This window comes from Carassius auratus, chromosome 4 (assembly GCF_003368295.1).
Source record: "Carassius auratus strain Wakin chromosome 4, ASM336829v1, whole genome shotgun sequence".
Taxonomy (NCBI): domain Eukaryota; kingdom Metazoa; phylum Chordata; class Actinopteri; order Cypriniformes; family Cyprinidae; genus Carassius; species Carassius auratus.
The window spans coordinates 28,488,780-28,503,068 of NC_039246.1; the positions used below are offsets into that span (position 1 = coordinate 28,488,780).

Below are 14,289 nucleotides of genomic sequence, written 5' to 3' on the forward strand. Positions count from 1 at the left end.
GTTATAGTTATTTTACTGAGATTCATTTTCTAGATCATACCTCTCCAGAACAAGCTGTGAGGTTCTGTAGCGCTCCGATGGATGCCACCTTTGTGTGCTGGTTTGTGCTGACAGCAATGAGAGAGAGATACATGCGGACGGTGATGGCGCTCCAGAGCCACTCTACACCCTGAGGACTGCCGTTCTCCTCAAGTAACGGATAGTCTTCATCCGCTTCCTGAGCCTGAGGTGAGTCACAACATATGATGCCAAATATGAGGTCAATTTGTGTTTGACGCCAATACATTTGCTTTAGAGATTTTGGTCAGTTTGAATACTCAACAGAAAAAAGTCAAGGCATACATTTTCCTTACATAAATCCTTCCAGTTCAAATTTTTCAAGATGAGTTTGTTTCGTCATTGGTACAGATATGGAGAAATTCAGCATTACATCACTTGCTCATCAATGGATCCTCTACAGTGAATGGGTGCCGTCGGAATAAGCGCCCAAACAAATGATAAAAACGACACAATAATCCACAAGTAATTCACGCGGCTCCTGTCCATTGATAAATGACGTGAAGCAAAAAGCTGCATGTTTTTGACAAACAAATCCATCATTAAGATGTTTTTACCGTTGCTTCCAGGTAAAAGTCCCCCATCCATAATATTTTAAAGTCATCTCGTCCTAATCAGGGGAGAAATGTGCGCAGATCAAGCACATTTACAAGCTAAAACAGTTCTAGATAATTATATGTATTTTGATATGAGAGAACAACAAGAGGAACACTGGAGGAAGTGTTATTATAGATTATGGACTCAAAACATTGGTTTAAAGTTAAATTGCCATATTGATGGATTTGATTCTTACAAACAAGCAGATTTTAACTTCACAAGAGCCTTATTAGGTGCGTTTACATGGACACTTTTTGCTTCCATCGGAATGAATACATTCGTACGTAGTGTGTACATGAACGGTAAATAAAGTGATCGGGTTGATGTGCGCGTTTACATGTCACAAGCTTCTGATCGGATTTACTCTTTTGACATGTGCACACTGCATGAATATACAGTTTCCCGCTGCTGTTTTAAAAAGCACACATTATATTTATCTACGAGTCCTAATTAGGCGAGGACCAGCACATGAACTGTTTTTCTGCTTAACTTTACTTTAGCAAAAAAAAAAAAAAAGTAGTAAAAGTGCCTCTTCCCGCACTCAAAACTAGACGTCTGTTGATGAGAGTCTTAAACGAGGACTGTTGGGATGTGGTCGTGTTCCACTTCACATACGCTGAGTGAAAGGGGAGATTTATAATGACAGGACACTTATTTATGACACTTCCTCGTTCCGTGCGTCATACGTCATTACGCTATTTCTATGTAACTGCGTAACTGTTAACGTCCTCTCGTTCGGATTATAAAAGGGATAAACCACCCCTTACAATCCGATCGAAATTTTAGTCAGATCAAGCCAATTCAATCCGATTGACGTGTTTACATGTGAAATTTTATTCTGATTGTGCTTCTAGTCCTATTACGATCGGATTAGAAGGGTCCATGTAAACGTAGCTATTGATGGAGTGTCGTGTGAATTGCTTGTGGATTATTGTCATGTTTGGACTCTCATTCCGATGGCATCTATTCATTACAGAGCATCCACTGGTGAACAAATGATGCTGAATTTCTCCAAATCCATTGGTGATCCATTGCTAAACTTCTCCAAGTCTGTTCTGTTGAAGAAACAAACTCACCTACCTCTGAGATGGCTTCAGGGTAAAAGAAGACATTTCAACAAACTCTTTTCTGTCTAGTCTACAGTGTAACACTAACCTCCTCAGAGTTTTTGGGACTGTTGAGGATAAAACAGCCAGGGTTGCTAGTTTCTGCTTTGTGATTTTGTTTGGGCTGTTGTACCACTGGGGAATCCACACGAGGCAACTCACAATCAAATCGATAAGAAAGATTGTGCAGGATGCACACACAGTTTTCTGTGGCCTGGAAAGCAAGAATGAATCATTAAATTATTATAAATTGTTCACCAGTTGGAATAATCACTCCATGATCATATTAGACAATATAACATTACCTCAAGGAGGCTGAGAGGCATAGTTTCTTATCACACAATAGGTTTTACTGAAGTAAATTTGGATGGTCACGTTTATGCATTCATCTGTGTCACATAGTTTTGAGCATTCAGAATGAATCATTTGAGAAGTTTTTAGTTTGAATAAATAATTTTCCCAATGGGGAGGACATTTTGTGTTATGAAATCTAAACATTTTCATTGTACAGGAACATCAAGGTCTAAAGACGTACTGTTGCTGTTGATAAAGATGGGGATTTAATGTGAGTAGCTCTTTACCTTATCATCAGGTTTGTAGTCTGCAATGCTACCACGGATATAATAGATGATAGACTCAATGAGACCCTCACAGTCTCGCATGGCTTTACGTCCATCTGGACCAGCTGAACTCAAATTTCTAAAAAAAAATAATAAATACAATTATTATTACTTTCATGTAGAAATGCAATGGAGAGTGCAATTTTCTACATGAATAAGTGAATATAAAAATATCTACTCAGTTATACCCAAAAAGGTGTACCAACATTTTTAATAAAAAAATACAGAAAAAACACTAAATATTAGTGCTGTTAAAAGATTAATCGCATAGATTATAAAAATGTTTGTTTACATATGTGTGTGTACTGTGTATATACACACACACACACACACACACACACATGCATGTATATATTTCAGAAAAAATCTGTTATTTTTGTATGTAAAATATATTTATATATATAATATAAATTATATGAATATAAATATATATATGTAAATGCATGTCAATATTTTCCAAATATATATACTGTACATGTGTGTATTTATATACACATAATAAATATACACAGTACACATGCATATATTATGTAAACAAAAACTTTTTTAATCACCATTAATCATTTGACAGCACTAGTGAATATGATTATAATTGAAAATAACTATGTTCTGTTTAATATATTTTCAAATGTAATATATTCCTATGATGACACTATTACTCTAGTCTTCAGAGTCACATGACCCTTCAGAAATCATTCTGATATGCTGATTTGGTGATCTTTTAGAAATTTTATTAATTTAAGTATTAATTTCTTTAAAAAAAAACATCTTTCTGTCCCCAAATGTTTGTATACACACATTAGTGTATATTAGAATAATGTTTCTGTATAGCTTTGGCAGTTGTAGCACTTAGAGTGGCCTGGCTTATCAAAATAAATGTGCTTCATTTAAAACCTGTTGTATTTTCTCTTTAAGTTGGAAATACCTCAGGCAGCCAGTAGTGTTGTAGAAAATGTCAGGGTCAGCAAGGAGTTCCAACTTGGGGTCTTCCCCTTCAGAAATGCCAGAGCAGGGCACCAGCACACTATCTGTGAGAGGTTTGACCGCATCTTTAGCGAGCTGCTCTTTCAAGAGGTCATGAGAAGACAGATTCCACAGCAGCCCTGGAGAGAGAATAACATCTGCAAGATTAGTGGGAGGCTAGAGGTCACACGTTCAAGATCTGGATGTTTCTTATGTTGTGAGTTTTAGCTGGATCATCTAAAGTGGAGCCAAGTTTGACTGCGTAATGAAATTAAATATATTATGGTGAACATTTTAAATACTTTAATGAATCCTTTACCAGTGAGCTGCCGTCGGGTCTCGATGTCTCGGTTGTTCTTGAGCAGTCTCAGGATCACTGGAAGCCCCTCACAGTCTTTGACTTCCATTTTGTTCTCATTGTTTTCGAAAACAATATTTCGGAGTGCGCCGACAGCAGCCCGTTGCAGCTCCTCGCTTTCATTCTGCATGAGCTTCAGCAGCTTTGGGATGCCTTGAAGATAAAGTACCTGAACAGATGGAACACGCTAAAATAAGAAACCTCAATTTAAATAGGTCAAATTCTGCAATTTTGTATTCTGTTAGTCAAGGTTCTTGGACCAAATTTTTTATGACCATTTTCCAGCTTCTCTCTGACCTTTAGAATTAAACAGCCTGTTTTTGCTACTTGACCTTTACCTCAATATAATAGTGTTTAAATGTTTGTGGTCACTAGGAGTTTTTGAATTAAGTTTTTTATGCTTTAAGCTGCATTTGTTTGATCAAAAATACTGTAAAAACTGTAATATTGCAAATCATTATTACAATAACTGTTTTCTGTTTTAATACATTTTAAATAGTGCTGTAAAACAATTAATCATGATTAATTGCATCCAAAATATAAGTTTTTGTTTACATGATATATATCTGTTAATTATGTATATATAAATACATGCACATGCATGTATATATTTAAGATAAATATGTTATGTTTTTTACACTCATTGGCCACTTTATTAGGTACACTTTGCTAGTACTGGGTTGGAGCCAGTTTTGTCTTCAGAGAAAAGTTTTCAGTTTTGTGTTCCTGTAGCTCAATTGGTAGAGCACTGTTCTATCAAGCGCAAGGTTGGGGGTTCGATTCCCCAACACATAATATGTAAAAATTTATAGCCTGAATGCACTCTAAGTTGCTTTGGATAAAAGCGTCTGCTAAATGCATAAATTTAATTTAATTTTGAACAGCCTTAATTCTACGTGGCATAGATTCAACAAGGTATTGGAATGATTCCTCAGAGATTTTGTTCCATATTGACATGATAACTTCACACAGTTGCTGCAGTTGGTCGGCTGCACATCCATGATGCGAATCTCTAGTTCAACCACAAAGCTACTCTATTGGATTGAGATCTGGTGACTGTGGAGGCCATTTGAGTAAAGTGAACTCAGTCATGTTCAAGAAACCAGTCTGAGATGATTTGAGCTTTGTGACATGGTGCATTATCCTGCTGGAAGTAGCCATCAGAAGATGGGTACACTGTAGTCATAGAGGCATGGAGATGGTCAGCAGCAATACTCAGGTAGGCTGTGGTGTTTAAACGATGCTCAATTGTTTCTAAAGGGCCCAAAGTGTGCCAAGAAAATAGCAGCAAATAGCACCACCAGCAGCCTGAACCAATGAGACGAGGCAGGATGGACCCATGCTTTCATGTTCTTTATGCCAACTTCTGACCCTACCATCTGAATGTTGCAGCAGAAATCAAGACTCATCAGACCAGGCAATATTTTTCCAATCTTCTATTGTCCAATTTTGGTTAGCCTGTGTGAATTGTAGCCTCTGTTTCCTATTCTTAGCTGACAGGAGCGGCACCCGGTGTGGTCTTCTGCTGCCGTAGCTGCTACAGGGTTCGACGTGTTGTGTGTTCAGAGATAATATTCTGCATACCTTGGTTGTATTGAGTGTTTATTTGAGTTACTGTTGCCTTTCTATCATCTCTAACCAGCCCATTCTCCTCTGACCTCTGACATCAACAAGGCATTTTTTATCCACACAACTGCCACTCATGTTCTCTTTTTTTCGGACCATTCTCTGTAAATCCTAGAGATGGTTGTGCGTGAAAATCCCAGAAGATCAGCAGTTTTTGAAATACTCAGACCAGCTCACCTGGCACCAACTACCATTCCATGTTCAAGTCACTTATATCCCCTTTCTTTCCCATTCTGATGCTCGGTTCTGAAATCCTAAATGCACTGAGTTGCTGCCATGTGATTTGCTGATTAGCCATTTGTGTTACCAAGCAATTGAAGAGGTGTACCTAATAAAGTGGCCGGTAAGTGCATATTAAATACATTTATAATATATAAATTATATGAATATAAATAAACGCATGTAAATACATGCACAAATTTTCAAAATATATGCTGTATGCGTGTGTTTTTCAGACCTGTGAACCTCTGCATACCAGCTCACAGCGTCTTTCATAAGGACAGGCGAAGTTGCTGAGCACTGAATCACTGTTGTTATGTAAGCATGGGCGGCTGTGTGTGCATGTGCTAACAGTTGTAATGTCACAACCACAATCATTCAGAATTAACTGCAGGTCAGTTTAACAAATTATATGGGTGGACTGGGGAGGTAGCTTTGTGATTATTAACATTACAGTTCATCTACATACAATAGTACATAGTACAAATAGTACAAACTGGTTTGAGAAGAGAAAATCCCATTATATACATGTATGTCAGGTATCATAAACTGTAACACTAGCCCAAAAAAAGAGGGAATGCACAATATATATATATATATATATATATATATATATATATATATATATATATATATATATATATATATATATATATATATATATATATATATATATATAAAATAGTTTATTAACAAATCTTAGAGATTTTAATATGTAATTGTATGATATTGTATATTAAATTCCCTTATTTTTATGATATATTTAGATAACTTTGCTGTCATATAACTATAACTAAGTTAAAGTTCATCTATAAAAACACTTATTATTAAAAATATATTTATTCGGATATATTATTCTATTATTTTATCGACAACGTTTTAATATGGGCTATTCTTGGATTCAAAGTGAATGCAGGAAATCCCCTTGAGCTGTCTTTTGTTTGCTCAAAGATTCAGTGTTGATAGTTCAAGAATGCCAAGCTCATATCTTAAAGCACTAGACTGCACCAACTCCTTTTTAATATCAATTGTGCTTTAAATGTTTTTTGTAATGTTTTAAAAGTCAAGTTTGTAAGGTATAAAATGAACAGCAGAAACGTAACTCTAAAGTCAAATGTTGTTGTCCTAATCATTTACTGTCTGACTGTTCTCTAAACATGTAAACCACACTAAATACTTTCCTCTCACTTTCTTCCACACCCGTTTTACACTTAATTAAAGTGTCACCTCTTCATGTAGTACTATGACTCACCGTTTCATTTCGCCTGAGGTGTTTGTTATCAATGCAACCACTGAGGCTAGACTTTGAGTATCTTTTTTGGGTGGATCATACTAGCATATTTCATTTTAGAGTTAAGTATCACTTACCTTTTTCTTGGCATCTGGACTGTTAAAGCACTGGTTCTGTATAAAGTTAGTCGCGGTGATTTGTGCTTCCATGTTATCTTGTGCAAGCAGATTTACAGCCTCTTTTAGTGTCATCTCTGGACCAAGTTCAACTTGTCTGCTCTTCCTTTAAAACACAGACACACAACTGAAATATAACAGAGTTCATTCCAACTAAAATAGTTCAGACCAAGTAGTGCCCAAACCTTTGTACATTTTTGTACATGTCTTTGTTTCAAGGTATTTACTAATACTGGTCATCTAACACTTGTATATTAAAATGGCAAGGTTATATGTATTTATATATGATTTATTAATTTATTATAAGTAAATCAATTATATATATATATATATATATATATATATATATATATATATATATATATATATATATATTATATAACTCCACATTTTTAATGTATATAATCAGTGCATTCACCGTGATTCTTAAATTGTAGATACAATGTGTATAAACTGCTTTTTTTGCCTAATGTTATTGTTTTCTAATGTATATTATGATCAGCCGATGTTTGCCATTTTCGCTATAACAATTGAGAAACAAAGAATTGTTACACTGATGAAGGCAGATTCCTGCTTTTATCTCCTGCTCTAACTTCATTTAGTGTGCAGACCAATCTTTATAATGTATTATATACAAATTCAAAACTAATTTAATGTAGGTTTAATTTAAATTCAGTTTTATAGAATATAATTTAATAATAATAATTATCATTATTATTTTGTTCTCTGAACCAAATTGTGAAAAGTTTTTTTTATTTCAGGGCAATGTATAAGCTAATGTTTTTGTTGCAGGATAATTACTAATAAACTTATACTTGTATAATATTTTTATTGAAATATATGCAATTTGTATTTATTATATATAATTAATTTAATAATGCATTATATTTATTGTGGTGTGTGTGTGTGTGTGTGTGTGTGTGTGTGTGTGTGTGTGTGTGTGTGTGTGTGTGTGTGTATATATATATATATATATATATATATATATATATATATAACCAGCATGCCAGTGTTATGTACTGTACATTACAATGCTAATTGAATGTATTATTAAATTAAACGTAAAGTTTTATTTAAATTTAATATTATAAAATGCTCAAATAACACGGTCAAACAATATGGGTATTTAACTGAGATTAAACAGGTATAAACTATACTACTGACTTACTTTGCTGACGCTGTCCTTGTTTGTGGTTTGACTTCCAGCTTTTCTATCCTCCTCAAACTCCCTGACTGCTCCTCCATGCTGATCTGCGAGCCAGGCTGTGAGGGTCGTCTTCCTGCAACAAACTCCAGGCTCGGCTTCCGTATGCGGCTCTGCCAGGACACGTCCTCGGATTGTTCTTGAGCACCAAACCCCCCCTCTCTCGGCTTGCAGAGGGTCCTCTGAAGGGTGTGCTTCTCTAACTCCATCCTGTTTCTCTCTGCAGGAGCATTGTGTGGGGTGTTTGGTAAAAAAACATCATCTGTATCATCCATTTCATTGTTCTCAAACACAGGCTTTCTGGAGGGCTGTGTGACAGCCGACAGGCCTGCGAACCTCGGGTTTCGCAGAGTCTCGGATTGGGCGTAACGTAAAGTTAGTTTGTTCATATGAAAACGGTTGACTGTAGGGGCCGAGGGGAGAGTGAAAGAATTGGACCCCCAGCATAAAGCCGGGCTTTTAGAGGTGTAACGACAGCTTCCATAGCCTCTGTGAAATCGAGATGGATCGGTACTTGACCACTGAGATCGATCAACCATCCGTGACAACCTTGTGGATTCATGATTGATGGAGATCGTCCGCTGCAAAGTATAGTTCATGTTATTATCTCAAATGAATTATGTTAGTGATATTAAATGACCATAACCATGGAAATAAACGAATGCTTTCTTCCATTTCTGACGCAAACCTATCAAATCGCTTCAGAAGATGCAAAAATCGTACAAACTACTTTTATTATTACTTTTAAGGTGTTTTTGTCCGTTTTTGGAACTGGAAAGCTTTACCATTCACTTTCATTGTATGGCAACAGAATTTTTGATTTTGGGTGTACTATCCCCTTTAAAAACAACTTTTATCCTAATGGAAAATTGTCCTTACCTTCAGGTGCAGACTTCCTAACGATGAACTATTTGAAATATGACAGCTGGACAGACTGTCTGAGAGAGATGACTCTGCAACGCCCAAAATAACACACAATTGGACCACATACAATACAACACAATGGAAAACATATTCTTCATGATCACTTACAAATCCTACTAAATACATCTGAATGAGTGAGTTCTGATAAAATAAGGTAGGGTTCACCTTTCTCAACTAGCAAAAAAAGTACCAAAAGTGTTTATTTGCAGTATTGTTATTACATTTGTTAAATGTATTAAATAGTTATTACATTATAATAATTTATTTAATTATATCTATATATATTTTGTCATAGCTGTATATGGACTTCAGCTATTATTTTTAAATATGTAAATATTCAGTACAAGAATATAAGTCATAGCTATAATCAGGTATAATCAATCAGTGGTATACATCAAAGTCACTTTGATAGCACACTGATACCATGATAGATCCAAAGTAATTGTTGTAATAGTTTTTTTTAATGAATGTTTAAAATGTTGTATGTAAGAATGTTTTTGAATATTTTAATAAAATATAAAATAACCAAAGGATAGGGTTAAGAGAACAAAGGACCATTGCAAGCTGACCATAAACATTTGTCTGACATCCCTTATTTTTTCCTTTAATGTAAAAATGTATACACCTGTATTATATTCCAAACCAAAACACTGCTTATTTTGAAATATTTTATTTTATTTCATGTAGTTTCATCCCACATACCTGGCGGTTTTGGTTTCTTTCTTTTCCGTGAGAGAGTGAGCTGAACTTGTTGCTGTAGTCGGATGAGCCGGTGTGCGTCCGCGAGAGCGAGTTTGTCCTTCTCCGGTAAAGCTAAAGAAGAGTCTTCCGAGCGAAAAGCGCCGTGAACGGGCAACACAGAGCGCATGAAGTCTGCCTCCTCCGCCATCGGGACGGGTGTGATGAAGCGTCAGGTGTTTGAGTCTCTGTTGGGCGTGTGGTAGCAGCGCTTGTTCTTTGTGTTCAGGGTGTGGTTTACACATGCGTCATTTCACACACATCGTGTTTTTGCAAAATTCACCGGCTGCGCTCGTGGAGGTGGACAGACGCTTTGTGGACTGGACTCAGCTAAAGCTGGGGAATGGTTGGCACTTTGCATTGAAGTGTGGACTCAGCATTGCTCATTTTAGCGCAGTAACAATAAACTTTCGGACTCCCCATGACCTTGAAGTCCCGCCCACAATAGCGACGTCATAATCGAAAGTTTGTATAGGTGAAATACTGCGATGGTAACTATTTCTGCCAACATACAACATTTATTATTTAGTTTTATTTATACAATCCACTGTTTTATATTCCCTATCACACAACCAAGAGTGCTGTTGTACTGAATATTTTTTTATAGATTAGCTGTTCTCAACCAGGGGCCCACTAGGAGGCCTGAAAAATTATAAAAATAAAATAAAATAAAAAAAAGCTACAACAACCACATTTCTTATTTTAATTAACTTTTAATTAACCTCTAGAACTCTTTAACTAAAGTGTTTGAACAAACTTTGAGTTTGGCTTGAGAAGCCTAACCTGACAGTTTAAGGCAATTGTAAAAGCTTGAAGTTTGAAAATTTAGACAGATAAATAGATAGATAGATAGACAAACAGACAGACAGACAGACAGACAGATTAGATTAGATTATAGATTACTTTTTGTTTGTTTGTTTGTGTATTTTATTTATGTGTTTATTTATTGTTTTTGTAATTTTTTCATTTAGTATCACTTTAATTCGTTTTAGCCTACTGGAAAACATTGAGTGATGCCCAATAGATTATTACGATAATGGATCATTTAACACAAATACAAAGGTACTCAACCAACAGAGGGCGATATTGTAATATGCTTGTTTTATAAAGTACCACAAAATAGGTTCTGCTGTATTTGAAAATGTGGCATTTGGAAAGCTTAATTTGCTTTTCTCACAATCGTGAACAAATACATATTTATACTAATTATTGTGAAACAGAAATGAACTGGAATTCATTGATAATCTGATTATATTTGTATCTTATTTGTAAATTCGCAAGAAAAATCTTTGCGTAGCCTATTGATTTATTTATTTGTTATTTTTTTGCCGGTGAATCACAACATTTAAAAGACGGGTTACATCCCTGCACAAAACTCTCAAACAAATAAGGTTCCTTGAGGCGAAACATTGAGAGGTCTCGATTGGCTGAGTGTGATCAGCTGAAGCAGTGCGTCAGTGCACTCTGGAGCAGCTACACTCTCACACAGACACAGCAGCCAGCGCTCTTCAAACCAAATTATACCTAACGTACATAGGCTGCTTTCCGAAGCTCACCGCACTAAATTTAAGATATTAGCTTTCATTAAAACGGCGCTTTAAAGTCATTTGCCTGAGGCCGCTGGATATGGGGCTCGTTGGGTCTGTATAACAGACGCGGACAAAGCGGATCAGCTCGTGCCGAGATGAGTGCCACTATGAGCGGCTCTGGGTCAGCGCCCTGCCGCTTCGCACATTACTTTGTTATATGTGGAATAGACAACGAAACGGGTCTGGAGCCCGATGCTTTGGCAGGTAAGATTGAGTTATTGTGTGTTATATATTGTAGCGTGATTGTAAACGCACTACATCGGGTATAATAAACACGAGCTAGCGTGCACTGATTTCTTAGAAACGATGCCGCTTGAACAGCATTATTCTTCTGACATTCCACGGACATTCAAATCAAATTAATATTCTTGGTTGGGAATAGTAGTCTCCAATTTGACAAGAGACCCTGAGAAATTAGAGAATTGCACTGATTTTTGAGACATTGCACAATATTTGCTACAAAACACAGATATCAGTGAATTGTATTTGATAAATGTTTAAAGTGTTCATGTTTTCACCTATGGTTGTGCTCAATCTTCAGTTTTCTTACAAAATGTGTTTTGCATACTGCTCAATTCACCAAAATTTACAAAAAATAACGTGGCCAACGTGCCTCATAAAACTGAGTTATAACATTAAATCCAATGTATTAAGACTACAAGACAGTTTCATATTCATTTTCACCATTTTCAGTCAGGTCATATAGTAGTTGAGAAAATAAACATATTTTTGCAGATAACACATTTATTAAATGCAGTAGCCATTTTGTTTTCTGATATTGATGATTATACTAGGAAATTGTCTTTGTGATGAGGAAAAGTATCTAAAATCTCAAATATTACCTTTTATAATTTGTGTGACAGTGCTGACATGATGGTTCTGACAGAAAATATGAGCACAATTACTTACAATCATGAAAAAAATAAAATGTAAACAGACTGTGTAACCTTAATTAAACCCAAAGCACATATAGTATCAAAATATTTTATTAGATGTAGATGTAGAGATGCATGGATAGCTAGATGATATTGATTGCTCATAGATAAATAATTAAGTAAATTAAGTAAAGAACATGAAATCAATTATGTTCCCATTCGCCCACTGTTCTCTGAAACCTGCTGTATCTATTAGACGAGGGATTGGATGAATTTAATGTTTAAAGATGCCTCAAAGCATCAGTAAAAACAATCATCATTATCCTCATATTGATTGCCTGAATATGTTTGGTTGTCTCATAGTGGTCTGGAATCTGATGATACCTGTTTTAATGGGCTGAATTGCATTGTTGGCAACCTGGGGGAACATCTCATAGTGGTCACTGATGGGAGAAAGCTAAATCAGACAGATCTGAGGACTCAAGATGTCAAAAAATGGGAAGAAAGAAGATTATTATAAATCATTATAATTGATTTATTTATTTACTTACACTATTTAAACTTGTGTTTTTGAGAGATGATGGTTGGTTTGAATGATGTTATCATATTGGTCTTATCACAAGCATGCATCTTAAAGGTTATTGAACTTGAAAGGTTTTAAAAGATATCACAAAGTACTGTGGTTCAAAGTGACTTGCATTGAGCAATCAATCAGTGCTGATCATTTTGATTTCAGTCACTCATACTGTGATTGGTATCAACAGATGATTCTCCAATGACTTGATCTGCTTGACTTATATCTGATATTATGTATCTGGTGTGGTGAGTTTTTGGCACAGAGAGCCTTGTGTTTGTACTAGTTGTCTTATATGGGTTATGCACGTTTCTTGTAACCTGATTTGAAAGCACAACAAGCTTTTACCAAGAGTGCAAGTGTAACTGTCAGAGAAAACACGGCTTCCAAAAGCAACTGTAACTTGTAATCCCAGTAGCCAGTCTGTGTGCCCTTACCCTGTTTTTCTCCAATCTTTGTCTGGCCTTGTTTTAACAGATGTGTTGATTGCTCTACCTTTTAAAGGCCTGGCACAGTTAAGCAGACTGCTGGGGAACTGTGTGAAGAGCTAAGCTGCGTGTGCGTGATGCTCCCGTGGATTAGATGTGCTGCTTTAAACCGAGAGAGTGCAGAGCGGGCCGTGTGGGATCACATCATAATGATGAACCTGCTTAGAGCTTCTATTTTTGCTTTCAACGCAGAGTTTTAGAGAGAAGTTTAGTTCTAGTTCTTTTTAGGTTTATACAAGTTTGTAAAAACTATGTGTTGATAGGTTTTTTTTTTAATTATATTGAAATTGTGGCAGATACAGTACTACTTGATACAATCATACAGTCCCTTAATTATTTGATCGTTTTAGCACTGAATTGACTTTGGAGCATTAAGCAACCACAGCCTTGTCAAGAGCATCTTAACGTCATCGCAACAACACTCAAGAATAATCACAATTATTAATTACAATAATTACAACAAGAAAAATCTGGTTAATGTTTGTACAGGGAAAACAGCCTTTTCTTTCAGCAGATCTGAGATTGGTCTGGCTCCCCAGATAAAGTTCATCACGATTAAACAGTTTGAGCTTGATTAATTTACCACTGTGTGTGTCCAGTGTCCCCAGGGCTTGGATTTTATCAGCTCCCCGGATTGCTCAGATAAGCCATGTGAACTCACACTGAGAGTAGCATTGTGAGATGCTTCATGTGAGATCCATGTACAACATAACCTTTGTTGAAGATTATCCTACTGTTCTTGTCTGATCAATATCGAGTGTTTTGAAAAGCCCCCTCGCCCCACCCCATAGCACCTGTATTCTCTGGTGGCCTAGTTTCTGAAGGTTAGCTTTGGTCGCACCTCCTGTGAGAAGATGAGAACGCTCATTTGTAATTCAAACCACTTGAAGATGGAAAGAGCGAGAGATTGTTTTCCTGATATATTTTTGGCCCTCTTTCCTCGC

At 36.0% G+C, this 14,289-nt stretch overlaps 2 protein-coding genes and 2 long non-coding RNA genes across 12 annotated transcripts in view; 3 read left to right on the plus strand and 1 right to left on the minus strand.

Moving 5' to 3' along the window:
• LOC113065380 (uncharacterized) overlaps nucleotides 1-5,112 on the plus strand; it is a 13,643-nt gene extending 8,531 nt beyond the window's left edge. For 5 of the 6 annotated variants that reach the window (XR_003279003.1, XR_003279005.1, XR_003279008.1 and 2 more), the window contains 3 exons: nucleotides 34-228; nucleotides 2,272-2,325; nucleotides 4,962-5,112. This is a non-coding gene — a long non-coding RNA (uncharacterized LOC113065380). The remainder of the gene's footprint in view (nucleotides 1-33; nucleotides 229-2,271; nucleotides 2,326-4,961) is intronic. The other variant, XR_003279015.1, reaches the window with a different exon arrangement.
• The window catches only part of LOC113065354 (plakophilin-2-like), a 13,300-nt gene extending 2,951 nt beyond the window's left edge, over nucleotides 1-10,349 (minus strand). Inside the window, exons 1-9 of the mRNA XM_026236581.1 lie at nucleotides 9,784-10,349; nucleotides 9,037-9,110; nucleotides 8,122-8,738; nucleotides 6,915-7,059; nucleotides 3,663-3,870; nucleotides 3,306-3,483; nucleotides 2,342-2,459; nucleotides 1,810-1,974; nucleotides 41-223 (exon numbers count right to left, since the gene is read on the minus strand). Coding sequence (XP_026092366.1) covers nucleotides 41-223; nucleotides 1,810-1,974; nucleotides 2,342-2,459; nucleotides 3,306-3,483; nucleotides 3,663-3,870; nucleotides 6,915-7,059; nucleotides 8,122-8,738; nucleotides 9,037-9,110; nucleotides 9,784-9,970 — 1,875 coding nt within the window. The 5' untranslated portion in view covers nucleotides 9,971-10,349. The remainder of the gene's footprint in view (nucleotides 1-40; nucleotides 224-1,809; nucleotides 1,975-2,341; nucleotides 2,460-3,305; nucleotides 3,484-3,662; nucleotides 3,871-6,914; nucleotides 7,060-8,121; nucleotides 8,739-9,036; nucleotides 9,111-9,783) is intronic.
• LOC113065404 (uncharacterized) lies at nucleotides 5,384-8,575 on the plus strand. Its single transcript, XR_003279017.1, has 4 exons — nucleotides 5,384-5,670; nucleotides 5,783-5,864; nucleotides 8,160-8,346; nucleotides 8,453-8,575. It is a non-coding gene; the product is annotated as an uncharacterized LOC113065404 (long non-coding RNA).
• Nucleotides 10,350-11,244: 895 nt separating the features above from the next.
• Nucleotides 11,245-14,289, plus strand: part of LOC113065410 (DENN domain-containing protein 5B) — a 35,745-nt gene continuing 32,700 nt past the window's right edge. For all 4 annotated transcript variants that reach the window (XM_026236628.1, XM_026236636.1, XM_026236646.1 and 1 more), the window contains exon 1: nucleotides 11,245-11,612. In XM_026236628.1, coding sequence (XP_026092413.1) covers nucleotides 11,504-11,612 — 109 coding nt within the window. In that variant the 5' untranslated portion in view covers nucleotides 11,245-11,503. The remainder of the gene's footprint in view (nucleotides 11,613-14,289) is intronic.